Source organism: Gymnodraco acuticeps, unplaced genomic scaffold, assembly GCF_902827175.1.
Source record: "Gymnodraco acuticeps unplaced genomic scaffold, fGymAcu1.1, whole genome shotgun sequence".
NCBI classification, from domain to species: domain Eukaryota; kingdom Metazoa; phylum Chordata; class Actinopteri; order Perciformes; family Bathydraconidae; genus Gymnodraco; species Gymnodraco acuticeps.
In genome coordinates, this window is record NW_022992239.1 from 2,501 (window position 1) to 30,211 (window position 27,711).

At 46.8% G+C, this 27,711-nt stretch overlaps 2 protein-coding genes and 1 long non-coding RNA gene across 15 annotated transcripts in view; 2 read left to right on the plus strand and 1 right to left on the minus strand.

The window, feature by feature from the left end:
• LOC117539945 (rho GTPase-activating protein SYDE1-like) overlaps positions 1–11,157 on the plus strand; it is a gene marked incomplete at its 5' end in the record, with an annotated part of 13,227 nt that extends 2,070 nt beyond the window's left edge. The window contains 6 exon segments of the mRNA XM_034206313.1: positions 5,675–5,775; positions 5,777–5,851; positions 8,593–8,733; positions 8,736–8,841; positions 9,274–9,558; positions 9,913–11,157. Of these exon segments, the coding sequence (XP_034062204.1) occupies positions 5,675–5,775; positions 5,777–5,851; positions 8,593–8,733; positions 8,736–8,841; positions 9,274–9,558; positions 9,913–10,124 (920 nt within the window).
• A 4,868-nt stretch (positions 11,158–16,025) lies between these two features.
• On the minus strand, positions 16,026–22,838 carry LOC117539944. Its single transcript, XR_004568096.1, has 3 exons — positions 22,696–22,838; positions 17,245–17,510; positions 16,026–17,029 (listed from the first exon to the last, which is right to left on the minus strand). It is a non-coding gene; the product is annotated as an uncharacterized LOC117539944 (long non-coding RNA).
• On the plus strand, positions 17,005–27,587 carry LOC117539943 (protein phosphatase 1 regulatory subunit 3C-like). 13 transcript variants are annotated; one of them, XM_034206300.1, is made up of 3 exons: positions 17,005–17,540; positions 22,671–23,197; positions 26,506–27,587. In XM_034206300.1, exons 1-3 carry the CDS (start codon positions 17,530–17,532, stop codon positions 27,051–27,053), a joined length of 1,086 nt encoding a protein of 361 aa, XP_034062191.1. In that variant the 5' UTR covers positions 17,005–17,529; the 3' UTR covers positions 27,054–27,587. The 13 variants fall into 13 exon arrangements, with proteins under 13 accessions (XP_034062191.1, XP_034062192.1, XP_034062194.1 ...); XM_034206301.1 differs by having other exon boundaries at positions 26,509–27,587; XM_034206303.1 differs by having other exon boundaries at positions 22,671–23,137.
• Positions 27,588–27,711: the final 124 nt, after the last annotated feature.

Genomic DNA, 27,711 nt, shown 5'->3' on the forward strand with positions numbered 1-27,711 from the left:
GTAGAGATGCGTGCGACGACCTGGGTCTCTGAGCGGGGAAAGGACAGAATTAATTGGGTGTCGTCAGCGTAGCAGTGGTAAGAAAAACCATGCGGGCTAATGACTGATCCGAGCGAGTTTGTGTACAGGGAGAAGAGGAGGGGACCAAGAACAGAGCCCTGAGGGACCCCCGTAGTTAATTGACAAGGGTCGGACTCGGACCCTCTCCAAGTCACCCTGTAGGTACGGTCTTTCAGGTATGAGGTGAGGAGGGAAAGTGCAGAGCCTGAAACTCCAAGTTGTTGGAGAGTGCGAAGGAGGATCTGATGATTCACCGTGTCGAATGCAGCAGACAGGTCCAACAGGATGATGACAGAGGAGAGGGATGCAGTTTTGGCAGTGTGCAGTTCCTCCGTGACAGCAATGAGAGCAGTTTCTGTGGAGTGACCTGCCTTGAAACCAGACTGGTGCGGATCCAGAAGGTTGTTCTGATTGAGATAACAGGAGAGTTGTTTAAAGACAGTGCGTTCAAGTGTTTTAGACAGGAACGGGAGGAGAGAGACAGGCCTGTAGTTTATAACATCAGACGGGTTGAGAGGGTTTACTCTTGCCTCCTTGAGACTGTTTGGAAAGTGACCAGAAGTTAGAGAAGTGTTGATGAAATGGGTGAGAAACGGTAGAATATCAGGAGCGATAGTCTGAAGGAGGTGTGAAGGGATAGGGTCCAGAGGACAGGTGGTAGGGCGGGCAGAGGTAATGAGGGTAAGAACCTCACTTGGAGAGAGAGGGGAAAAGGAGGTCAGTGTGTTGGTGGAAGGAGGGTCTGGTGACCCAGCGGTGAGTAAAGGTGAGTCAGAAAAAGAAGAGCGAATATCATCAACCTTTTTTTCAAAGTGGGTAACAAAGTCGCTTGATAGAAGTGAGGAGGGGGAAGGGGATTTTGGAGGGTCCAAGAGGGTGGAGAAGATGGAAAATAGTTTCACAACATCTTATTGCAAAAAATACTCAACTTACATTTTTCTATAGAATTCACCAACCTCTTTAATTCGTATCTTTCATTTCAAATTGAGAACCATAAGTCTAGTGCACTATGTTTGTCAACTGGAGTACCGCAGGGCTCTATATTGGGCCCAATCCTGTTTAGTATGTACATAAATGATCTACCTTCTGTGTGTGGACAATGTGATGTATTAATGTATGCTGATGATACAGTTGTTTTTACTCATGGAAAAACCGCAGAAGAGGCTGCTCCCAAGGTCACTGATGTGTTGGAGAATATTACATCCTGGCTTAACAATAATTGTTTGCAACCAAATGTCTCAAAGACAGTGTGTATGTTCTTCTCCAAGGGCCACAGCATTATAACAGAACAAGATGTTTTCTTTTCTCGAAGGAGACTTCAGGGTGTCTCGGAGTACAAGTACTTAGAGTACATATTGACACAAACCTCAATTTCAAAACCCATATCAAAAAGGTCTGCAATAAATAGAATATAATACAATTCCTTTATTGTCATCGCACCAGGTACAACGAAATTTAAAAAAGCAATCCTCGCAGTGCATTTCCACATAAAACGAATACATATATATCTATATAAACATATACACACATAAACATATGCTCACACATCCATACCAACATGCATACATGCCTGCACATCATTTAAATACAGTTTACAATATAAAAAACACAGGGATGATATTTTGCATCTCTGATGTCGATCAGTTAATAAGTTAATACAACTATTAAAAAGTAGTGCAGTTGCAAGTTGTAACTGTTCAGTTCAGCGTTTGACGGTGTTCAGTTCTCGTATGGCTCTAGGGTAGAAACTGTTTTTCAGTGGGTTTGTCCTTGATTGAATTGACCTGTAGCGTCTACCGGAGGGCAGAAGAGCAAACAGGAAGTGTCCAGGGTGTGAAGAGTCTGCAATTATTCTGCCTGCTCTGTTGAGGCAACGTTGGCTGAAGAGTCCTCCAGAGAAGGCAGTGAGCAGCCGATGACCTTCTGGGCTGTGTTGATGACCCTCTGAAGGGCTTTCCTGTCCTCTTCTGAGCAGCTGGCACACCACGTGGTTAGGCAATATGCCAGCACACTCTCTATGGAGCAGCGGTAGAAAGACACCATGGCTTCTCCTCCAGGTTGTTTTTCCTGAGGATCCTCAGGAGGTGGAGTCGCTGCTGGGCCTTTTCACAGATGTTGTGGTGTTGATAGACCAGGATAGATCTTCAGCAATGTGTGTGCCGAGGAACCTGAAGGCGGGAACCCTTTCCACACAGTTGCCGTTGATGTACAGTGGATCTGGTGTTGTGCTGTTTTTCCTGAAGTCTATAATGAGTTATTTTGTTTTGATGGAGTTCATAACAAACACCACACTGCCAGTCTCTGGATTTCATCCCTGTAGGCTGACTCATCTCCTCTTGGGATCAGTCCAACCACGGTTGTGTCGTCCGCGAACTTGACGATGGTGTTGGTGGGGTGAGTGGGGGCACAGTCATAGGTGTACAGGGAGTAGAGCATGGGGCTCAGCACACAGCCTTGTGGTGAACCGGTGCTGAGTGTGAGGGTGGAGGAAAGGTGAGGGCCTATTCTCACTGTCTGGGGCGATTAGTTAGGAAGTCCTTAATCCATTGGCAGATGTTTGGGGAAAATCCTAGGTCAGATAGCTTGGAGACCAATCTTCCCGGGATGACTGTATTAAAGGCAGAACTGTAATCAACAAAGAGCATCCTCACATAGCTCCCCTGGTGTTCAAGGTGGGACAGTGCACTGTGAAGGACAGTGCACTGTGAAGGACGGTGGCGATGGCATCTTCTGTAGACCTATTTGCTCTATACGCAAACTGATTTGGGTCGAAGGTGGGTGGGAGAATGGTTTTGATGTGCTGCAGGACCAGCCTCTCGAAACACATGATGAGCGGTGTGAGTGCTACCGGACGGTAGTCGTTGAGGCTGGAGATAATGGTTTTTTTCGGCAGAGGGATGATTGTGGCAGATTTCAGGCACGAAGGGATGATGGATTTGGAGAGAGACAGGTTGAAGATCTTTGGTCTGCACACTCCTTCAACACCCTTCCCGTCACTTCATCAGGGCCTGCAGCTTTCCTCGGGCTCACCGCTCTGAGCACACGCCTCACATCATGCTCCTGCACAGTGAGGGTGTGACTGTTGGATGCTGGTGAGGTTGTTGTGTCCGTCTCTACTGCGTTGACCTCAAAGCAAAGAAACAATGAAGTTCCTCTGCCAGTGAGGCGTCCCCGTCAACCGTTGTGCTGTTATTGTTCTTGTAGTTGGTGATGTGCTGTATACCTTGCCACACCCGCCGTGGATCGTTGCTGGTGAAGTGGTCCTCAATCTTCCTCTTGTAGGCTGCTCTCTTCAGGTTGGCTCTAGCTGCACTGTATTGAGCACTATCACCAGACCTGAAGGCGATGTTTCGGCCCTTGAGGAGAGCTCTGACCTCCTTCGTCATCCAGGGCTTCTGGTTGGGGTATATCTGAATACGTTTTTCAACAGTCACATTATTCACACAGTTCTGTATATAGCAGAGTATAGTTGATGCGTACTCCTCCAAGTCCTGAACCTCAAAAGTATCCCAGTTAGTCCTTTCGAAGCAATCCTGTAGCTGCGAGGAAGCTCCTTCAGGCCATGTTTTAACAGTCTTTGTGGTGGGTTGAGTTTTTCTCCTGACAGGGGTGTATGCTGGGGTTAAAAGGATGGACTGGTGATCTGACTGCCCTAGATGTGGTACAGACTTAAATCCCTTCTTAATGTTTGAATAGGCCTTATCCAGTGTGTTTTTACCCCTGGTAGCACATTTTATGTGTTGTACAAACTTTGGGAGAACTGTCTTTAAGTCTGCATGGTTGAAATCACCAGCTATGATATGGGCGGCTTCGGGATATGTGCTTTGTTGTGAATTGATAGCACTGTGCAGGTAGCCTAGCGCTATTTTAGCATTAGCATCTGGTGGTATGTAGACAGCTGTTACTATGACAACGGTAAACTCACGAGGGAGGTAAAAAGGCCTGCATTTCACCGTCAAGTACTCCAGGTCTGAAGAGCAATGACTGTCCATGATTATGGCGTCCTTGCACCAGTTGTTATGTACATAAATGCATAACCCCCCTCCCCTGCTTTTACCAGAGTCGATGTTTCTGTCCCAGCGGTATGCTCTTCGCCCCGTAAGTAAAGTTCAATCTGTCAAATACAGATACATTAGAAACTTCCTATCATCTGCAGCAGCTAAGCTATACCTTCACTCAATGGTCCTCTCCCACATCTACTACTGTCTGATCAGCTGGTCTAATGCTCACTCTACAGCTCTAAAACCACTGGAATCACTGTATAAACAAGCACTCAAAACACGAGACAAAAAGCCATTCCGGTATCATCATTGTCACATTGTTAAAAAGTATAATCTGTTCAGCTGGGAAAATCTCATAGTTTACAAAAACATCTGCTTAGTTTATAAGATCACTCGTGGGTTGGCTCCTCCTCCTCTGGCTGGCTGCATCAGCCTAAAGCCCACCTCAACCAGGGCTACTAGAGGTGCGGCTAGGGGAGACGGCACCATCCCATTTAGGAACAGTGCATTCAGCCAGGCTGTCTTTCATTCCACGCATCCCATCAATGGAATTCAATACCACAACAATAAGAGAGTCCTCATCCTACTACACATTCAAGCACAGTGTAACAAAGTGGCTCATTAATAATCAACAGTGTCAGCACTGGTGTGTGTGTGTGTGTGTGTGTGTGTGTGTGTGTGTGTGTGTGTGTGTGTGTGTGTGTGTGTGTGTGTGTGTGTGTGTGTGTGTGTGTGTGTGTGTGTGTGTGTGTGTGTGTGTGTGTGTGTGTGTGTGTGTGTGTGTGTGTGTGTGTGTGTGTGTGTGTGTGTGTGTGTGTGTGTGTGTGTGTGTGTGTGTGTGTGTGTGTGTGTGTGTGTGTGTGTGTGTGTGTGTGTGTGTGTGTGTGTGTGTGTGTGTGTGTGTGTGTGTGTGTGTGTGTATTGTAAATGTTTTATTTATGTATTATCATGACTTGCTTTTATCTGTATTCAGTGATGTCATCTATTGTAAATGTGTACAATGGTATAACAATGTTGTGGTATTTTTATTATTGCTTTTAGGATGTCTATCACCATCTGGCAAAGGGTAAATTCGAGTACTTTTACATGTTTTTAATATGTTGATTAATGTACACTGTCCCTTGTTTTAAATACATCAATTCAATTCAACACAATAATACAGATAGCAGACAATATTAAAACAATATTAAAGTATATTATATTAAAAGTAATACAAAAGAAAAATAGTTTAAAAGAAGTGAGAAAAAAAAGTGGAATAGTGAAATAAGAGTCTATATGCAAGCTATTTGAATGATATATTAGATAATAGATACATCATTACTAAGTAGCAGATGAATGTTATGGATGTTGTTTCAACAGTTCAGGTGTTTAACAGTCTTATCGCCTGTGGGATGAAGCTGTCTCTGTGTCTGGTGGTTTTTAGTCCGGATGCTGCGGTACCGCCTGCCAGACGGCAGCAGACTGAGCAGTTTGTGGCTGGGGTGATGGGGGTCTTTTATAATCCTGAGGGCTTTCTTCCTGAGCCGCTGGGAGTAAAGGTCCTCTGTGTTCACCAGGTCCCCCCTCAGGACTCCCCTCTTTAATCAAACTCCTGAAGTCCTTCCTGTCCTCAGGTATCCTCAAGGACTACCTCCGGGAGCTGCCCTCCCCCCTCATCACCTCCTCCCTGTACCAGGTGGTGAGGGAGGCCTTGACCCTGCAGCCCCCGCCGGCCCCCCCCCACAGCCCCGGACCCCGAGCAGAACCGGAGAACCGTGGAGCTGCTGACCTGTCTGCCCCCGCCTGAGAGGGTGAGACCTGAAACACACCTGAAACACACCTGAAACACACCTGTAACACACCTGAAACACACCTGAAATATACCTGAAACACACCTGTAACACACCTGTAACACACCTGTAACACACCTGAAAACACCTGAAACACACCTGTAACACACCTGAAACACACCTGTAACACACCTGAAACACACCTGTAACACACCTGAAACACACCTGTAACACACCTGAAACACACCTGTAAACACACCTGTAACACACCTGTAACACACCTGTAACACACCTGTAACACACCTGTAAACACACCTGAAACACACCTGAAACACACCTCAAACACACCTGAAACACACCTGTAACACACCTCAAAACACCTGAAACACACCTGAAACACACCTGAAACACACCTGTTACACTGAAACACACCTGTAACACACCTGAAACACACCTGAAACACACCTGTAACACACATGTAACACACCTGAAACACACCTGTAACACACCTGAAACACACCTGTAACACACCTGTAACACACCTGAAACACACCTGAACACACCTGAAACACACCTGAAACACACCTGTAACACACCTCAACCACACCTCAACCACACCTCAACCACACCTCAAACACACCTCAACCACACCTGTAACACACCTGAAAAACACCTGAAACACACCTGTAACACACCTGTAACACACCTGTAACACACCTGAACACACCTGTAACACACCTGAAACACACCTGTAACACAACACACCTGTAACACACCTGTAACACACCTGAAACACACCTGAAACACACCTGAAACACACCTGTAACACACCTGAAACACACCTGAAACACACCTCAAACACACCTGTAACACACCTGTAACACACCTGAAACACACCTGTAACACACCTGTAACACACCTGAAACACACCTGTAACACACCTGTAACACACCTGTAACACACCTGTAACACACCTGAAACACACCTGAAACCAGTGGTTGCGTTAGACTTTTTCGTTGTCCGTCATTTTGACGGACAGGATCGTAACATTTCCGTCATAATCCATTATTACCCATCATTTTATTTTTCATGTGTTAATAATGAGATGAGACATATTTCATATGTATGTTTGGGTACTGAGCAGCAAATGTTCATTCATCCATGTTTTAATGATTCATACAGAACTTTTAAGGGCATGGAGAAACAAAAAGATGAACAGAGACACCGATCGTGTGGTCACTTTTCATGTCAACACGAACATGAATGATTTATTTGTTCCTGCACTGACAGACAGCAGAGGGGGGCAGAGGCCGCTAAAAACACACGACCATTGTGCCTACACAGTTAAATATGAACAATGCCGTCGTTTTAAATGAGACAATTACAATCAGAATATGAACAAAAAATGTACAAGAACAACTCAATTGACCTGCTGTAGCCTGAACGCTGATTTATGCATCGTCGTGCACCCTCGGACAAATCCGTTACACATCTTAACTTTTCTACAGATGTCGCAGAACATTTTGCCATCTCCCCTCCTCAGCCACTTAAACTCTTGCTCCCACTGAACCCGGTACTCCCGCTTGAACTCCTTGCCACTTGCTTGCCCCTCTGCCGCTGGCTGAACGCTGTCAGTTTGAGTCTTACTGGCTTGTCCTTCATCCTCCACCGCATCAACCCCTCTTTTCACCTCGTTTATTCACACCATCACAATTACTGGGCTTATTAAAAAAGCTTCGGACGATCAGCTGCCGTGACATTTTGCGATTGCTAAAGCCGGTTAAACAACGAGGTAATCAACGAGGTCAAAAACAAGACTAGACAATAGCTACTTAATATGCACACACTCACCACCAACTGAACAGGGGTGTGAATGACTAACAGTTACAGACTACAGTAGAGTAGATCGCCCTCAGTCGACCTGGCCACTAAGGATATCATATAATGTGGGCTGCTGGTGGACATGTTGGCGCTGTTCCGAGTTGTGTTCTAATCTGTCAAAATGACGGACTGCTTTCAGATGTGTCCGTCATTGTTAGAAAAAAATCCGTCATTGACGGAAAATATTCGGTTAACGCGACCTCTGCCTGTAACACACCTGTAACACACAGTATCTGGTGTGAGGGGTAGGGTTAGGGTTAGGGTAATGTTGTGAATCGAGTGGCCTGTGTTCGTCGTCCATAACATAACATACGCCCATACCATAACCCCACCACCACCATGAGGCACTCGATTCACAACATTACCCTAACCCTAACCCTACCCCTACCCCTACCCCTACCACTCACACCAGATACTGACTGGTTTTCGGACCCCCCCAATAAAGAAAAACTGCACGTTTCAGAGTGGCCTTTTATTGTGGCCAGCCTAAGGCACACCTGTGCAATAATCATGCTGTCTAATCAGCATCTTGATATGCCACACCTGTGAGGTGGGATGGATTATCTCGGCAAAGGAGAAGTGCTCACTATCACAGATTCTTTCAGATTTGTGAACAATATTTGAGAGAAATGGTTATTTTGTGTTTATAGAAAATGTTTTAGATCTTTGAGTTCATCTCATGAGAAATGGGAGCAAAAACAAAAGTGTTGCAATTATATTTTTGTTCAGTGTATATCTATATTCCAGATTCAAGTCTTTATCATCATGTGCTCAGCCGCTAGTGTTGAAATGTCTACACGTACATGTATTGATAATCTATATGTTTGATAGTCTAATATACCACCTATCTTACACCTGCATTTGAACCCCCTGTCTCTCAGGCCACCCTGTCCCTGCTGCTGGACCACCTGAGCCTGGTGGCCTCCCTCAGCCCCTGGAACAGGATGACCCACCAGAACCTAGCGGTCTGCTTCGGCCCGGTTCTGCTCACCCCCACCCAGGAGGCCTGGAGGGGAGGGGGAGGGGAGGGGGGGGAGGCAGGGGGGGGGGGAAGGCGTTGGGGGAGGAGAGTGCGGTGGACTTCAAAAGACACATCGAGGCTCTGCATTACCTGCTGCAGCTGTGGCCAGGTGAGTCTCTCTAGGGTTCTGGTGCTGGTTCCTCTCAGCTAGTGCTGGTTTCAGACTCAGCTGGTCCTGGTTCAGACTCTGCTGGTCCTGGTTCAGACTCTGCTGGTACTGGTTCAGACTCAGCTCCTGGTTCAGACTCAGCTGGTCCTGGTTCAGACTCTGCTGGTCCTGGTTCAGACTCAGCTGGTCCTGGTTCAGACTCTGCTGGTCCTGGTTCAGACTCTGCTCCTGGTTCAGACTCATTGTCAGCAGCTTAGAAACTGAAGACTGAGTGAGACGGAAGAAGACACGATATTGGTTTATCTTTATTAGCTTTACTGTTATAAACTGGTGTAAACTGGGAAGATCTCTGAGGGTCTGGTTTTCCTGGGATACTCCTTTTAGACTCAGCTAAATGTATTCTAATGTAACCTCCCCCCGTCTCCCCCTCAGTGCCGACTAATCGAGTGCCATCAGATGACCACAGCGACGCCTCCCCCCCTCCCGCCCCCAGCCTGACCCATAAACCCCTGCGGAAGAAGCAGCCTCGGCTTCCTGCGCTGCGATTGGCTCAGAGCCTCGAGCAGGAAGTGGTGTCACGCCGCGGTCGAGACGCCCGGTTGGAGAGTCCGCCGCCGATCAACCGGTACGCCGGGGACTGGAGTGTCTGTGGGCGGGACTTCCTGTCCGGACAGGAAGCCGACTATGACGAGGTGGCAGGAAGCGACAGCGACGGAGGTAACTGTTGACATCACTTCCTGTTAAGACATCAGTGTAGCATAGACTGGTACCATCAACACCAGTCCAGACCAGACCAGTTCAGACCAGTTCAGTCCAGTTCAGACCAGACCAGACCAGACTCGGATGTGGTGAGGAAGGTGAGGGAGGAAAGTGAGGGAGGAAGGTGAGGAAGGTGAGGGAGGAAGGTGAGGAAGGTGAGGGAGGAAGGTGAGGAAGGTGAGGGAGGGGTCATGAGGCCCAGGATGGGGACCTGAGGGGAGCTTCAGTAGGTCCTGGTGGGAGCAGGTAGTCTGGGCCGATGAGTCCCAGTTCAGAAAGAGCCAGTGTGTGACTGAGACTCTTCTGTTCCAGGCAGCAGTGATGAAGAGGAGCAGAAGAAGAGGTCCAGCAGTGATGAAGAGGAGCAGAAGAAGAGGTCCTGGTCTTCATCAGCAGCAGGACCAGGTCTTTATGTCGAAGAGTTCCTGGACTTTGACGCTCCATTCAACTGTCGACTCAGTTTGAAGGACTTCGACACTCTGATCCACGACCTGGAGCGAGAACTGATCCACATCTGCCTGTAGTTCCTGATGTTCCTGATGGTTCTGATGGTTCTGATTGTTCCTGATGGTTCTGATTGTTCCTGGGGGTTCTAAGGTTCCTGATGGTCCTGATGGTTCTGATGGTTCCTGGTGGTTCCAAGGTTCCTGATGGTTCTGATGGTTCAAAGGTTTCTGATGTTCCTGGTGGTTTCTGGTGGATCCTGGTGGTTCTAAGGTTATTGATGTTCCTATGCCGTCAAAGCAGATTATTTATTTCTTGATCCAAAGGTAAACGTAGCTCTAAACTGAAGGAGACGTGAGGGAACTAATGTCGGTTCCCTCATCAGAACAGTTTTATTTTTATTATTGCTATTATTATTGTTGGTGCAGTGTAGACCCTCTGAAAATGTGAACGGGTTCTGGTGGTTCTGGTGGTTCTGGGTATCAGGGTAGCATCCTGTCGGGCTGTTGAAGCCATAATCTCTATTTTACTTCTTACAACTTTGAAGGGAACGTTTTGCAGAACCCATTGCGCTGCTGCTTCTCCTTCCAGGTTCTCCTTCCAGGTTCTCCTAGTCCTTCCAGGTTCTCCTTCCAGGTTCTCCTAGTCCTTCGAGGTTCTCCTAGTCCTTCAGGTTCCTGTTAGTCCTGCAGGTCCTAAAGGGTTCCTGTAGGGTTCAGGTTCCTGTTGATTCCAGCAGAGCGATGTGTTCTGCAGAGGTTCTTCAGTATTTCGCGGTACAGAGTGATGAAGGAATCCGTACTGAGGGTTACAGACAGAAGCTGTTTACCGTTTGTTTCTCATGTTTGTTGACAGTATTGTTTTGTTGACAGTATTATTGTTTTGTTGACAGTATTATTGTTTTGTTGACAGTATTATTGCTTTGTTGACAGTATTATTGCTTTGTTGACAGTATTATTGCTTTGTTGACAGTATTGTTGTTTTGCACAGATATTAAGCACTTCTGTTGTTATTGACGACGATGTTTCTATGCAGATGAACCAAAGTGTTGAAGCACATTTCCTGTCTGTATGTTTTATAACCCGACCAAATATTAAACACTTATTATTATTATTGTTGTTGTTTGTTTGTTTAGAAGTCTAGTAGAAGTGAACAAATCTTAATTTAATTTTCAGTTTCAGTTTCCTGAAAACAGAGGAGAGTTTACTATTTAAAATATATTTTTGAGTCATCTTTGTGATTTGTAAAAACCGCCCTGAGGGGAGAACGTGGGGTCGTCCACGGCAACGTGACGTCGTCCACGGCAACGTGACGTCGTCCACGGCAACGTGACACCGCTCAGGAACCGGAGAGAAAGAGACCATCAGCAGAAAGGAGAGAACATGAACCATACTTCTAAATGTTCCCTCTTGAACATTTCTAGACTTCATTTACAGAAATGGATAAAAGCCGGAGACCTGAGACCTGAGACCTGGCCCGCCCCTCCCTACATGCAGATCACGCAGACTGTTGGCCAGGGGGGACCCTGGGGGGGACCCTGGGGGAGATCCTGGGGGAGACCCTGGACTACCAACCATGAAATAAAGACAGAGCAACACAATAATACAGAAAAACTGAAAAATATCCATCCATCCATCTTCTCCCGCTTATCCGTGGTCGGGTCGCAGGGGTAGCAGTTCCAGCAGAGAGCCCCAAACTTTATTTTCCCTGGCGACATCAACCAGCTCTGACTGGGGGATCCCAAGGCGCTCCCAGGCCAGCGAAGAGATATAATCCCTCCACCTGGTACTAGGTCTACCCCTTGGTCTCTTCCCAGCTGGACGTGCCTGGAACACCTCCCTAGGGAGGCGCCCAGGTGGCATCCTAACTAGGTGCCCGAACCACCTCAACTGGCTCCTTTCGACGCGAAGGAGGAGCGGTTCAACTCCGAGTCCCTCCCTGATGACCGAACTTCTCACCTTATCCCTAAGGGAGACACCAGCCACCCTGCGGAGAAAACCCATCTCGGCCGCTTGTATCCGCGATCTCGTTCTTTCGGTCATGATCCATCCTTCATGACCATAGGTGAGGGTAGGAACGAAAATGGCCCGGTAGAGAGAGAGCTTTGCCTTCTGGCTCAGCTCCCTTTTCGTCACAACGGTGCGGTAAAGCGACTGCAGTACCGCTCCCGCTGCTCCGATTCTCCGGCCCATCTCACGCTCCATTGTTCCCTCACTCGAGAACAAGACCCCGAGATACTTGAACTCCTTCACTTGGGGTAAGGACTCATTCCCTACTTGAAGTGGACAGTCCATCGATTTCCTGCTGAGAACCATGGCCTCAGATTTGGAGGTGCTGATCCTCATCCCAGCCGCTTCACACTCGGTTGCGAACCGATCCAGTGAGTGCTGAAGGTCGCAGACCGATGAAGCCATTAGAACCACATCATCTGCGAAAAGCAGTGGTGCAATCCTTAGTCCACCGAACTGCAGACCCCCTCCCCCATGACTACGCCTCGAAATCCGATCCATGTATATTACAAACAGGATTGGTGACAAAGCGCAGCTCTGGCGGAGGCCAACCCTCACCGGAAATGGGTCCGACTTACTGCCGAGGACCCGGACACAGCTCTCGCTTTGGGAGTACAGAGATTGGATGGCCCTGAGTAACCCTAACCCTAACCCCCCTCACCCCATACTCCCGCAGCACCTCCCACAGTAACTCCCTGGGAACTCGGTCATACGCCTTCTCCAAGTCTACAAAACACATGTAGACCGGATAAGCATACTCCCAGGCCCCCTCCAGGATCCTTGCGAGAGTAAAAAGCTGATCCGTCATTCCACGACCAGGACGGAATCCGCATTGTTCCTCCTCAATCTGAGGTTCGACAATCGGCCTGACCCTCCTTTCGAGTACCTTAGAGTAAACTTTCCCGGGGAGGCTGAGTAGTGTGATGCCTCTGTAATTGGCACACACCCTCTGATCCCCCTTTTTAAATAGGGGAACCACCACCCCGGTCTGCCACTCCTTTGGTACTGTTTCCGACTTCCACGCAACTTTGATGAGACGTGTCAACCATGACAGTCCCTCAACACCCAGAGCCTTCAGCATTTCCGGGCGGATCTCATCCACCCCCGGGGCTTTGCCACTGTGGAGTTGTTTGACGAACTCAGTGACCTCCCCCCGGGAGATTGGTGTTGATCCCCCGTCATACTCCAGCTCTGCCTCTAACATAGAGGGCGGAGTTGTCGGGTTCAGGAGTTCCTCAAAGTGTTCCTCCCAACGCCCTAACACTCCATCAGTTGAGGTCAACAACGTCCCATCCTTACTGTACATAGCTTGGATGGTTCCCTGCTTCCCCCTCCTGAGGTGTCGGACAGTTTTCCAGAACAACTTTGGTGCCGCCCGAAAGTCCTTCTCCATGTCTTCTCCGAACTTCTCCCACACCCGCTGCTTTGCCTCGGCCACGGATGAGGCTGCTGCCCTTCGGGCCTGTCGGTACCTTGCAACTGCCTCGGGAGTCCCCCGGGATAACAAATCCCTGAAGGCCTCCTTCTTCAGTCGGACGGCTTCCCTGACCACCGGTGTCCACCAGGAGGTTCGAGGGTTACCGCCCCTTGAGGCACCTAGGACCTTGAGACCACAGCTCCCCGCCGCGGCTTCGGCAATAGAGGCTTTGAACACCGACCACTCTGGTTCAATGTCCCCAACCTCCACAGGAATGCCCGAAAAGCTCCGCCGGAGGTGTGAGTTGAAGGCCTCCTGAACTTGGGCCTCCTCCAGACGTTCCCAGTTCACCCGAACTACACGTTTGGGCTTACCAGGTCTATCCAGAGGCTTCCCCCGCCACTCGACCCAACTCACCACCAGATGGTGATCAGTTATAGTGCAAGTAAATATTAAAAAGTAAATAAAAGAAGAAAAATAGTTTTAAAAAAGTGAAATAGTGAAATACGAGTCTATATACAAGCTATTGGAATTATATATTAGAATGTAACGGAGGTGATCTTTGGGGCTAGAGATCTCGGCCTCCATTACGAATTGTGTAGCTTTGTTGGTGGCGAACTGTATGTAGTGTGTGCATCTGTGTGTGATACGATACGATATACTTTATTGTCCCCGTAAGGACATTTGTTCTGGACTCCGTCCTGCAGTTCCGCATACATGTACATATACAAACATAGTGGACATTAAGAGACATACACATATCATCAGTCATACACCGTTTGAACAAACACAATACACAGACACACATACTGACAATGGCGACCTATAGCACTACCCCTCATGGCCAACATTTAAAAAGTACATTTGACTACATTTAATTTCATGTGAATGTTAAGAAGCTTAATGGACATAGGTAGGAATGAGTGCTTATAGCGGTTCAGCCTGCTCTTGGGAACCCTGAATCTTCTACCAGAAGGTAGGAGCTGGAATTCTGGGTGGAGTATGTGGGTGGGATCAGACACCATTGTGTTTGCCTGTCTGATAATGGACTGCTCGTCAGGGTGGGAATTTCACGACGGCCACGACGGCCATGGCCGTCGTTGCCCCGCACTTTGGCCGTGATGCCCAGTGAAAAAAAATGCAATTCACGGCCAAAGTGGCCTTGGTGCCCCTGTCAAAAGTTCCAGTGTAAACAACGCTAGTAAAGTCATATTAGTGCGCGCAGTAGGATAGTCCCGGGCGATGCCTGTGCCCTGTGGATCAGAGCGATTGCTCTGCTGTGATTGTTCCGTCAGAAATGCCTGTAGGGGCCCGACAGCCTCCTCCTCAGCCGCGGGAGCAAGACAAGCACAGGTAAGCAAGCGGACCAAGCTGTTTTGATATGATTTAACTGAAGTATGTGGTAGTATTTGAAAGGACTTAACATTTACGTGTTTATAGAAAGTACTATTGATAGGTAATTACCATTGTATTAGCCTATTTAAAGTTGACTCGTTACATTTTGTCATGAAAACTAGCGATAGCTAGCTAGTTTGGATAGCGCTAACGTCTTCCCTTCAAGGGAAGACAGATAGCTGTCACCTTTGAATCTAGTATTTTTCTTGCTAAGCGGTTTTGATATAATACATGACTGACTTATGTGGTTTATGGCTGAACTTAACGTATACGTTAAAGAAACACTATTGCTATTCAGCCATTTGTAAAACGACTGGTGTTGACGTTAGTGCTACACTTTTCAGTCATGTTGATTGACCAGCGTAATTTAACCAAACGGCCTTTGTGCCCTGTCATGTGGCCTTTGTGCCCTTGAAAAAAATGTGAACGGGAAGGCCAAATGGCCTTGCCCCTAAAATGACGAAATTCCAAGCCTGCTGCTCGTATATGTTTTGGAGAGATGGGTGTTTTTTAACCCCCATACTTTTCATAGCAGTCTGTACCAGGCGAGCGATCTGTGACTTTGACTGCACTGTCAAGTTACCATACCAGGCAGTAATACCTCATGATGCTCTCCAACACTGCATGATAGAACAGTAACATGAACTTCTGGTCGACTCCGAAAGCCCGGAGTCGACGCAGAAAGTACAATCGCTGTTGAAGTCTAGAGCACAGACCTTGAACATGCGCCTTCCAGCTGAGTGTATTATCTAGATGGACACCAAGGTACTTATAGGAGCTGAGTTATGGGTTCATTGTGGATAACCACCGGCCTAAGGTCACCCACTGCCTTTGGGTCCCACACCATCTCCTCAGTCTTCTTCACATTCAGCACTAGATGGTTAAAATCACACCACTGCACAAATCTCTCTATTTCAGAGTGATAAGCCGATGAACTGCTGCCTTTGTGCATTAAGCCAAGGATGGCTGTATCATCTGAGAATTTGATGATATAATTCTCCGGGTGGATTCTCGTACAGTCGTTTGTGTACAGTGTGAAGAGGACCGGGGAGCTCACACCTGGGGGGCTCCTGTACTGATGGTCGTGGGCTCTGAGAGGGCATTGTTGACCCTGACATGCTGAGTGCGATTGGTTAAAAACGAGAAATACCATTTCAAGATAAAAGGATTTATACTGATCTTTATCCGTTGTTGAAGCAAGATGTGAGGCTGCAGTGTGTTAAAAGCCGAGCTGAAATCCACAAACAGTAGGCGTACATATGCCTTAGGGTCTTCCAGGTGTGACCAGGTGTGTGATGCTATTTAGAGCATCGTCTGTGCCATGCCCTTGCTTGTAGGCAATCTGAAAAGGGTCTAAATGTACATCAACCTCTTTCTTTAGCAGCGGCACCATGATCCTCTCAAAACATGTCAGGACAATGGATGTCAATGCAACAGGCCTACAATCATTGTTTACCTTTGGACAAGGTTTTTTGGGGACAGGTTTTATTATTGATTTTTTCCAGAGGGTGGGGATGGTGTGAAGATCAACAGATGTTTGAAATATGGGACACCATGCTGATGTCAGTTCTTCTGCAAATGTCTTGAGAAGGAATGCAGAGATGCCATCTGGCCCTGTGGCCTTCTTAGTACAGGTGTGTTTAAAAAGTGATGGGACCTTTAAAGGGTCAATCAGCGTCCTGTTCAGTAGCAGAGATTGTCTCTAAGATGTCTGTACATTCAGAGGAGAAGTCCTGGGTTTCAAATCTCATGAAAAAGTCATTCAGCTCATTTGCTTTTTGCAGGTCATCAGAGAGTGTGTGTTTTAGGTTGTCTGTCTCTGTTTGCTGGTTTTATGTTGAAAAGTGTTCCCCTTCCCGTTATGTCTGTTGCTGTTGATTGTGTGCACCTGGTGCCCTGTGTTGCCCCCCCACCTGGGCCTGTGGGATGAAGCTGTCTCTGAGTCTGGTGGTTTTAGTCCTCAAACCCAGCTTTCTTTGCACTTTACTATCATTTCTCAAAAGGGAAGAACATGAATTGATCTGAGAGTCGTCCTGTGCATCTGGCTCACGTGACTCTGGTTCCAGCCAGGTTCTGCAGAACCCAGAGAGAACCCAGAGAGAAGCTGTGGTCCTGTTGCAGAAAGGGGGAGCCCTCAGTGCGGTCTGACAGGACTCAGGTGAACCTGAAACACAAACCTCTTTTCTAAATAAATACACTCGATTCAATCTGAGTTTTACTTTCATATGTAATGTTAGTTTGCGAAGTAGAAACAGGTCATGTTTTATGTGTTTCATTTGATCACAGTTTTGAAAGTTTTAAATATAACTAGTGATTCAAATAAAAAGTGCCTGCCAGTCAAGTCTCAGGGCTTTTTATCCCAGTGCTCCTCATCCTTACGTCACGGCTGGACCGCTAGCTTCTCTCTGATTGGCCAAGGGGTGAGCAGCTGACGCAGCTGAGCGCTGATTTGCTGCTGTCCTCTGTGGGGGCGGGGCTTGTGGAGCAACGGCTTCTCTGCTTAAAATGGCTGCAGAATGTGACGGAAATAAAACAAAGTGAACAAAAAAAGACGAAGAAGAAGCGGGTTCTGCAGGTTCTAGGTTCCGCACCGGGAGGCTTCTGCACCGGGAAGTCCTGCAGAGTTTCTCTGGGTTCTGCAGGTTCTGCAGAAACAAAGTTTAGATGAACATCAGGTAACTGCGCCACTGCTGCTGTATTTACCCTCTTTATTGATTTATGAGATGTTGTTATAATCTGATGCAGTCTGATGGTTAGGGTCAGCAGCAGCACTTTAGCCTATGCTAACCCTAACCTATGCAGTCTGAGCATCAGATTATAAATACATCCTACCCCCAACTCTGAGCAGCAGCACGACTGTATTCATCATTATAATGTCCATTCTTATTTTCTTCCTGCTTTAAGGTCTCAGATCTTTATAAAGGGCTCAACCGGTTATAAATGTCTGTCTAAAGTATTTCATGCTGTATTTATTTGTGTTGTTGTTTGAACAACAACAACAACAACAGTTTATCAGGTGCTTTCCTAAACTGCCCAATACATAGCTATAATTGTATGAGAAAGTAAATAAATATAATCTTTATTTAGGAATATCATCTGTGGTTATAACGCGGAGTAAAGAGGAGAATACTGCAGTACTATATATATATATATATATATATTAGGGATGCACGATAATTATCGGCCCGATATTAGGAATTATGACGTCATCCCGATAAACCCGATACCAGTATTAATAGCCCCAATAATATACAATATATTTTTTGGGTAAAACATAAATAAAATACTGCGGTGTGGGTGGATTGGGATGAGGGGCGCTTGTTTTTATTCGGCTCCTCCCGTTTTGCCAGTACTGTGGTATTAGTGGTTTAGGAAGAGGGGAGTTTTTCACAAATCCAGCGCTCCCTAACTCGTGAAGCCAGGACAGTAAACAAACATGTCGTCGGTGGTATGGGCGTTGGAGCTATGTGCAACTCAAGGCATATGCTCGAACCGGAGCTGCCTGGACGCTGCAATCATGTTGCGCACTATCCCTGCTGACTGTCTGGCTTCCTGCATGAAGTCAAGTGCTCGGCGCAGTTGTGGCGAAATGTCGCTCCTCTGTTTTCATTTAAACAGCTCCTTATATCCGTTAGCGCAGCTAGCTAGCACCAGATGCTAACAACAACAATGCACGTAAGGTCTCTCTCTCGCTCGCTCGAGCCACACATACACACCCTCCCGGTCCTCCCGATGGCCAGTCGGTGCCTGCCGGTGAGCGTGGAAGTGTGGTCTGCCACAAGCAGGCAGCAGGAGCGGGGCTGTCAGCATCAGCTTGTAGATGGTATTTTAAACTCGATGCGCTCTGAAACTACGGGGCGGCCGAGGAAAAAAAATACACATGCGTTAATCGCATTAAAATAATTAGTGGCGTACATTTTTTTTATTATCGGTATCGGTATCGGTCTTGAGAAGCAGGAAGTTATCGGTATCGGTTTCAAAAAAACCAATATCGTGCATCCCTAATATATATATATATATATATATATATATATATATATATATATTAGGGATGCCAGAAACTGACCATGAACAAATTCGAAAATCTAAAAGGTTAAATAAGCTGTACAACTAAAAAGAATGTCTTGAAAATATTAAAATAAATAATAAGAAAGTGTTTCAATCACAATCAATAAAAGGCAATACAGAACTGTATAACATCTCCTGATGTCAACATATAAAATAAATACAATTCTAAATATAAAATAAAATCTGTACCTTTAGGAGCAATGTCTAACATGTGCAATTAACTTGTGAGTGTGTGAGGCCATTATGCCTAAATAAAGGTACTCAAGCTTTACTCTATTTTCAAGTTGTTCTTCAGAAAGATGAGTTAGTCTACGTTGTCAGCAGTGAGGGCAGATCTGTTGGCGGTAACTGTCACCTGCCGTCGAGAAAACCCTCTCGCTGGGACTGAGACTGACTCGGATGTGATTGAGCATGTTTGACGTGTTTCCACTAGCATACCGCACTGCTGTCGAACAACGCCGACACACCGTCCTCGTCCGATCCACAACTCGCACCCCATCATTGTTGTAGTCCACAGGGAACCCGAAATGTTCCCACAGCTGATTTAAAAGAAGCAGGTGGGTCTTCTAGCTCCTGTGTGTTGTGTGAACTCGCCATAGCTACTAACTTTTCTTCTTCGTGTATTGTGTTCATTTTGTTGTGTTTTGTTCTTGTTCTTCATTTGTTATTTACGGGCGGCTGGCTTTTAGGCGCAATACCGCCCCCTGGATTATATATAGTGTAATACTGCCCTGAGTGACAGACTTTTTTCCAAGTCGTAAAAAAAGGCGCATTCGCCGTGTGACTGCATGTGCCGAACCGTGACGTCCGAACCGTGAACCGATACCGTTACACCCCTAATATATATATATATATATATATATTACTGCATCATGGACCTCATCATGCTGTAGTAATATATATCTATGTATATCGGCCGATAATGATTGGCGGCCAATCGATCGGAGCATCCCTAATTATTACCGGACATTTTGACCGGCAGGTTTTGAATTTACCGGTTTTTAATAAATGTTACCAGCTAAAAAACGGTAATTACCGGCTAACGGAATCCCTGATATATATATATATATATATATATATATATATATATTAGGGCCGGGACTCGATTAAAAAAATTAATCTAATTAATTAGAGTCTTTGTAATTAATTAATCGAAATTAATCGCATTTTTAATCACATATAAATATTTGACCTAAGAACAGTGAGAAGCAATTTTTTTCACATGGATTTTAGTATACCATTAGGCGCATTCACACCGCAGTACTTTTCCCACAAAGGTTCATGAGAATTTAGTTCATGAGAACTCTTTGAACCTGGGGGTGGATTAGTCAAATTAAGCCGCTGACGTCACTTCTTCTTCTTCTGCTTTGGGTTTACTGGCAGGCCGCAAACCACTTCACGGCGTATACTGCCACCCGGAGTCCCCGGCCGGAAGTCCCCGGAGTTGGGGACTGGCTTCATTAGAAGCTGCTGGGAGTCCCAGCAGCCTTCCGAGTAAATCGCCAGAACGCCGACACCTCCTCATCTCCACCGCTCCCATGTTTTATTTTGTGTTGCCATAAGTTAGTCTCTCTGCGTTTCTGCGCTGGGCTAATGCTAATAATGCTAATACGAGGATAATAAAATGGCGGCTTCACAAAACTTTTTGGGAGTTTTACGGGGCGTGGTTTGCAATCCGCCCAGCCAATCAGAAATACAGCTCTTTTCTCACAAGAGAGCCGTACGAAAGTCCCTGCTCTCTAGCAGCTCTCTGCTCTCTAGCAGGGACTTTCGTGGGGGTAAAAAGGTTCTCATGAACTAATTTTAGTACCGGCTCTTTTTGGTGTGAACGCGATAAAAGAGGCTAACGTCCACGCTAGCTTCCACGCTAGCTGCTATATGTTTTGCATTGAGGTGATACTTGAGGCTTGATGTGCTGCGGTGATATGCGAATTCCTTTTTGCATAATTTGCACACAACCGTGCTCTTATCGACGCTTCCATCCGTCCGTTTTTTAAAACATTTCCCACTGTTGTTCACTGTGGTTTGTTGTTGTCTGAAGTCATGAACATTAGTTGGTGCTCCAGTATAATCGGTACGCCTGAAACTCATCCAGTGAGAAACGTTCCGCGGTGCAAAAATAAGTGCGATTAAAATGCGTTAATTTTTTTAACGCGTTAATTGTTGTGTAATTAATTAATCTTAATTAACGCGTTAAAGTCCCGTCCCTAATATATATATATATATGCTGGCAGTCAAAGTATTTTAATCAAAGTTTTTGAATTAATTGCGTTAAAATATTTAACGCATTTAACGCATGTGCAGAATGGCCCGCCCCATACGTGCCACCAGTGGCAGCGCCAGGGTATGGCTGGGGTAGGCTACACCCATACCAAGAAATGGCTTAGCCCCACCATGAACAATGATGTTAAAAGAAGCAAAATAAAATAAAGTCTGCCAACTTTAACTCGCGCGGAGTAAATTGCACAGACAGCAGTTAGTAAGATTGATTTCAGTAGCTACGGTTTTGAAAACTTTTGTCACGTAGTGATCGTCTTCTCAATAGAACATCTTTGATAACGGCGTGGTGTTGTTGCAGGAAGTCCCGACGGAGAATACTTTTGCTGTAGTACAGGGGTGCACATAACTGGTACGCAGGTTATGTGCGTAATCTGAAATGCATACCGTCACTTGTGTCACAAAGCGCATTTGCGTATCGACGTACTTGTGAAGCTTTTCCAGAAGGCGGTTAGATCACCGGACGACAGAGTCGGTCTCCGTGTGCACAGACAGGGCTGCTGTTAACGTCGGTCTGTACAACGGAATTGTGCCAAAACTACGCCAACCGGCTGCGGAGGGAGACTCCCCTCCTTCACTGGAGAACTGCGCTAAAACAGCTGATCACAACGTTCACACTCTATGGTCACGAAGTACTCCACTAGCCGCCCCCCCCCCCTCTGTCGACTTTCCTGAAGTACTCCCCCGTTGATAGAAATCAACACGTAATGAATTAAGACCCCACGGTTTGATGATTGATAGGTGTGTGGGTTGTCTTTCATTTTGACACGCAGAAAAATGTTATAATAAACATAGATACTGTATGTTAAATGGATATATCCGCCTTCTTTCATTTATCTTTCCATTCCCACAACAATATACATAAAGAAATGGCATATTTTGGACATAGTTCGAATGGTGATTAATCATGATTAATTATTTTTTAAGCTGTGATTAATCTGATTAAAAATTGTAATCGTTTGACAGCCCTAATTTTTTAATATTAAAACTAAGTCAGAGAACGGTTCTATAAAGTGTATTTATTAAGAACCTGAAGCTGGTTCCCTGTCCACTGAGCGCAGAACCCTCAAAACACTCCAGAGACCTGCAGCTTCATGAGGTCATTTACATAGAACCATCAGAACCGGTTCTCTCTTTAGGGTTCTGTGCTGCACCTGAACCCTGTTCTGTGTCTTTAGGGTTCTCCAACTGAACCCTGTTCTGTGTCTTTAGGGTTCTCCAACTGAACCCTGTTCTTTGTTATTATTACATGTCACTTGTTAAACGCTTTTATCCAAAGCGACTAACATACTCCATACTGTGGACAATCCCCACAGGAGCACAATGACATGCTGACTGCAGGGTTCTGAACCCTTTTCTGTGTCTGCAGGGTTCTGAACCCTTTTCTGTGACTGCAGGGTTCTGAACCCTGTTCTGTCTCTTTACGGTTCTGGACCCTGTTCTCTGTCTTTGTACTGCAGGTTTCTCCAGGGGGCTCTGTCTCACATGATGCCAGTGGACATGGCGATGAGATTCTGTCTGGCCGGTTCTCCTCCTCTGGGTTCCTTCCTGTTAGAACACTGTTCCCCGCTGAGGCCCTGCCTGTCCTCCGGTCTCCACGGCGACGCCTGCACTAACACCACGGTAACCAGGAGGTCAGCGGTCTGTCTGAAAAAGAAGAGGAACGTTGTTTTCGCGGACTCTCGGGGTCTGGCTCTCGCTAACGTCCACGTTTATAACGAGGACGAGGACCAGCTGCTAACGGAGAACCAGGACCTGAAGCTGAGAGACAGGACAGTTGAGAACCAGCATCTGAGAGACAGGACAGGTGAGAACCAGGACCTGAGAGACAGGACAGGTGAGAACCAGGACCTGAGAGACAGGACAGGTGAGAACCAGGACCTGAGAGACAGGACAGGTGAAAACCAGGACCTGAGAGACAGGACAGGTGAGAACCAGGACCTGAGAGACAGGACAGGTGAAAACCAGGACCTGAGAGACAGGACAGGTGAGAACCAGGACCTGTGTTGACATTACATTACATTACATTACGTTACATTACATTTAGCTGACGCTTTTATCCAAAGCGACTTACAATAAGTGCGTTCGACCAGGAAGACACAACCTTGAAGAAAACAGAATCATAAAGTACATCAGGTTTCATAGAGCCAAACATTTCAAGTGCTACTCAACTGGCTTTAGGTAAGCCAGTCCTTTATTAGTATATAAGTGCTTTGTTAATAATTCTATCGCTCGATGTGGAGTCGAAAGAGATGAGTTTTCAGTCTGGAAGGTGTGTAAGCTTTCTGCCGTCCTGATGTCAATGGGGAGCTCATTCCACCATCTTGGAGCCAGGACAGCAAACCCACGTGTTTCTGCTGATGGCAACTTGGGTCCCCTTCGCAGTGCGGGTGCAGCGAGCTGTTTGGCTGATGCAGAGCGGAGTGCACGTGCTGGGGTGTACGGTTTAACCATGTCCTGGATGTAGGAAGGGCCAGATCCATTCGCAGCATGGTAAGCAAGTACCAGTGTCTTGAAGTGGATTCTAGCAGTTACCGGAAGCCAGTGAAGGGAGCGGAGGAGCGGAGTGGTGTGGGAGCATTTGTGACCTGCTCTATCGAAATCAGTCGCATTGACCCGAAGACACATTTTGAGTTGTATACACTGCTGGAAAGAGGATATTCCTAGCTTTCTAATGATATCAGGATTGTTTTTGTACTCCAAATATTAAGCTAAATATGTCACATTATATAATGACTGTCACCGAGTCATCATTTTGAGAAAAAAGCCTTCAAAGTTTTCTCTTCTCTGGAATCCATCGATCTGATTGGTTATTAGCAAATGATCAAAATACTACGGAGGGAAGATATTGTGTGTGTGTGTGTGTGTGTGTGTGTGTGTGTGTGTGTGTGTGTGTGTGTGTGTGTGTGTGTGTGTGTGTGTGTGTGTGGTGTGTGTGTGTGTGGGTGTGTGGGTGTGTGTGTGTGTGTGTGTGTAGTGTGTGTGTGTGTGTGTGTGTGTGTGTGTGTGTGTGTGTGTGTGTGTGTGTGTGTGTGTGTGTGTGTGTGTGTGTGTGTGTGTGTGTGTGTGTGTGTGTGTGTGTGTGTGTGTGTGTGTGTGTGTGTGTGTGTGTGTGTGTGTGTGTGTGTGTGTGTGTGTGTGTGTGTGTAGTGTTTGTTTCCCGGGGAAACCCCTCACGAGAAACACCGGCTGTGTATGCCTGCTGTGACGTCAAGTTACTCCGTTCTCCGCTTGTAATTATGCCGAAGCTTCAAAGTTGTATTTATCATCTGAACAAGTTTAATATTCTGAAAGCCAAGACTTTGTTTAATTGAATTCAGATGAAAACAAACTGTAACGGACCCTGCCGTGTTATCTATGATTACTATACTCTTACATTCATAATGTCAGCCGGAGGGAGGCGCTGCGGAAGAGCAGCTTGCGAGTGAGAGGTGCCTGTCTTCGTCCCTTTACAAGCTTCAAACATGTATTTATCGTGGGATTTTGGAAATAAAAGTTTCATATTCTGAAAGCTAAGACTTTGTTTGTTTAAAATCAAATAAAACACCCGAACCCCGAAAAAATTGTTTTTTACGTAAATCCACGTTTATTTTGAAATGAGCCGTTGCGACTTCCGACTGATTTCGATAGAGCATGTCACATTTAGGAAGGTTGAAGACCAGACGAGCCGCTGCATTCTGGATGAGCTGTAGAGGTCGGATGGCACATGCAGGTAGACCAGCCAGGAGGGAGTTGCAGTAGTCTAGGCGTGAGATGACGAGAGCCTGGACCAGAACCTGCGTGGCTTTCTGAGTCAGCTGTGGACGTATCCTCCTGATGTTGTAAAGCATGTATCTGCAGCAGCGGGTTGTAGCAGCGATGTTTGCAGTGAAGGACAGGTTGTTATCTAGGGTCACACCCAGATTCCTTGCAGTCTGAGTCGGGGAAACAACTGAGGTGCCGATGTTGATTGTTAGGTCAAGAGTGGGACAATCTTTTCCCGGAAGGAAGAGCAGCTCAGTCTTGTCAAGGTTGAGCTTGAGGTGATGAGCAGACATCCACTGAGAGATGTCAGCTAGACAAGCAGAGATGCGTGCGACGACCTGGGTCTCTGAGCGGGGAAAGGACAGAATTAATTGGGTGTCGTCAGCGTAGCGGTGGTATGAAAAACCATGCGGGCTAATGACTGATCCGAGCGAGTTTGTGTACAGGGAGAAGAGGAGGGGACCGAGAACAGAGCCCCGAGGGACCCCTGTAGTTAATTGACAAGGGTCGGACTCCGACCCTCTCCAAGTTACCCTGTAGGTACGGTCTTTCAGGTATGAGGTGAGGAGGGAAAGTGCAGAGCCTGAAACTCCAAGTTTTTGGAGAGTGCGAAGGAGGATCTGATGATTCACCGTGTCGAATGCAGCAGACAGGTCCAACAGGATGATGACAGAGGAGAGGGATGCAGTTTTGGCAGTGTGCAGTTCCTCCGTGACAGCAATGAGAGCAGTTTCTGTGGAGTGACCTGCCTTGAAACCAGACTGGTGCTGATCCAGAAGGTTGTTCTGATTGAGATAACAGGAGAGTTGTTTAAAGACAGCGCGTTCAAGTGATTTAGACAGGAACGGGAGGAGAGAGACAGGCCTGTAGTTTATAACATCTGACGGGTTGAGAGTGGGTTTCTTTAGGAGAGGGTTTACTCTTGCCTCCTTGAGACTGTTTGGAAAGTGACCAGAAGTTAAAGTGTTGAGTCAAAAGGAAATCTAGACTGGCTTCCTCCTGAGTTGCTATTGTGTCTTTTCAGTGGCCCAATGGTTTTACAATGACATGAAACCCTAAGTTATAAAGTTATGAGTTTAACCCTTAATACAGTTACACCTACTCAATAAAGCTCTTAGTATTCTACAAATGTTTAAATCAAAGTTAACCCTAGCAGTCAGTTAGTTCACTTTTAAGGTTTCAGTCAAATGACTTGTCCCAAGTTTCTGCCTGACAGATGCTGTAGCAGTTTTGAGATTTAAAAACACAATTCCAGTCAGATCAACTACAGAGCATTGATACAGAGTACACACACTGAAACAGAGAAGTCTAAAAACACAATGTTACTCACACAATTCTAGAAGTCACCAGTTGTTATCTTGTCAAAATCGAGTTGACATGTTTCTACTTCACTCCATCTTTGTTGTTATTGTTGTTGTTATTGTTGTTGTTGTGAGCAGCCTGTCAGTCATCACTTATCGTAGGGTTTTTATTCTTGTTCCAGAACCACGGTTCTGTTTCTCCTCTAGAATCAGTGAAGTGAATCCTGACTGTTTCCTGTTCCTCTCTCAGCAGACGGTTCTCCGGCTCTGGTTCTGGACTTCACCCCGCCGGTAGCAGACTATCTGGAACTGAGGAACCGTCTGAAGGCCCAGCAGGTGGTTCTGGAGACGTGTTCTCTGCAGGAGCGCCTGCTCTCGGGAACCGTTCAGGTGCAGAACCTCTGCTTCCAGAAGAACGTGTGGGTTCGGATCACCTTCGACTCTTGGCGCTGCTTCCAGGACGTTCCGTGTTCGTACCTGAACCAGGTGTACGGTTCCCCCGACACCAACACCTTCTCCTTCTGCGTCTGCGTACCGGAGGTTCTGCACCCAAAAGACCGGGTCGAGTTCTGCGTCCAGTACCACACTCCGGAGGGAACCTTCTGGGACAACAACCAGGGGAACAACTACCGGCTGGTGGACCCGAGTCCCGGGGAGAACCAGGAGATCCCCGGGCTGCAGATCCAGAACCAGAAACAGCGGGACCAGATTGACCCGTTCGGCAGTCCCAGAACCTCTACGGGGGTCTTCCTCTGGCAGAGCTGTGGCAGCGTGGAGACCAGCGCCCCCTACTGGTGAGAACTGGGTTTATTATCACACCCAACGAGGGCCAGAGGACCCACTGAGAACCCTTTGAGAACCTCTGAGGAACCCACCGCAGATCCTCGCTCTACCACCAGACACTTTAGCACATTAGCTCTTTAGCACATTAGCTCTTTAGCACGTTAGCTCTTTAGCACTTTAGCCGCCCTCACTGAATTACCTTAAGTCTGTCTGAAAGACTTTAAAAGAGTTCCACGTCTCCATCCCCGGTTAGAGACCCGCTGCCCATCAGAACCTGACCCGGTTCATCTGGTTCTCCAAGGAACCCGCTGCCCATCAGAACCTGACCCGGATCATCTGGTTCTCTTCACCAGGGACCAGCAGGGGGTCCAGAGACCTCCAGACCTTCACCAGGGACCAGCAGGGGGTCCAGAGTCCTCCAGACCTTCACCAGGGACGAGCAGGGGCTCCAGAGTCCTCCAGAGACCTCCAGACCTTCACAAAGGACGAGCAGGGGGTCCAGAGTCCTCCAGACCTTCACTAGGGACGAGCAGGGGGTCCAGAGTCCTCCAGAGACCTCCAGACCTTCACCAGGGACCAGAATGGGGTCCAGAGTCCTCAATCAGGGCTTTATTTGACCCAAAGACCCGCGAGGTGTTCAAGGCCTGACGAGTAAATTATCAAAACATAAGAA

Excerpts from the sequence above, each read along its gene's own strand:
- LOC117539943 (XM_034206300.1), top strand. Across the intron at positions 23,198-26,505 it reads GGACCTGAGAGACAGGACAG|CAGACGGTTCTCCGGCTCTG; the intron begins GTGAGAACCAGG and ends TTCCTCTCTCAG.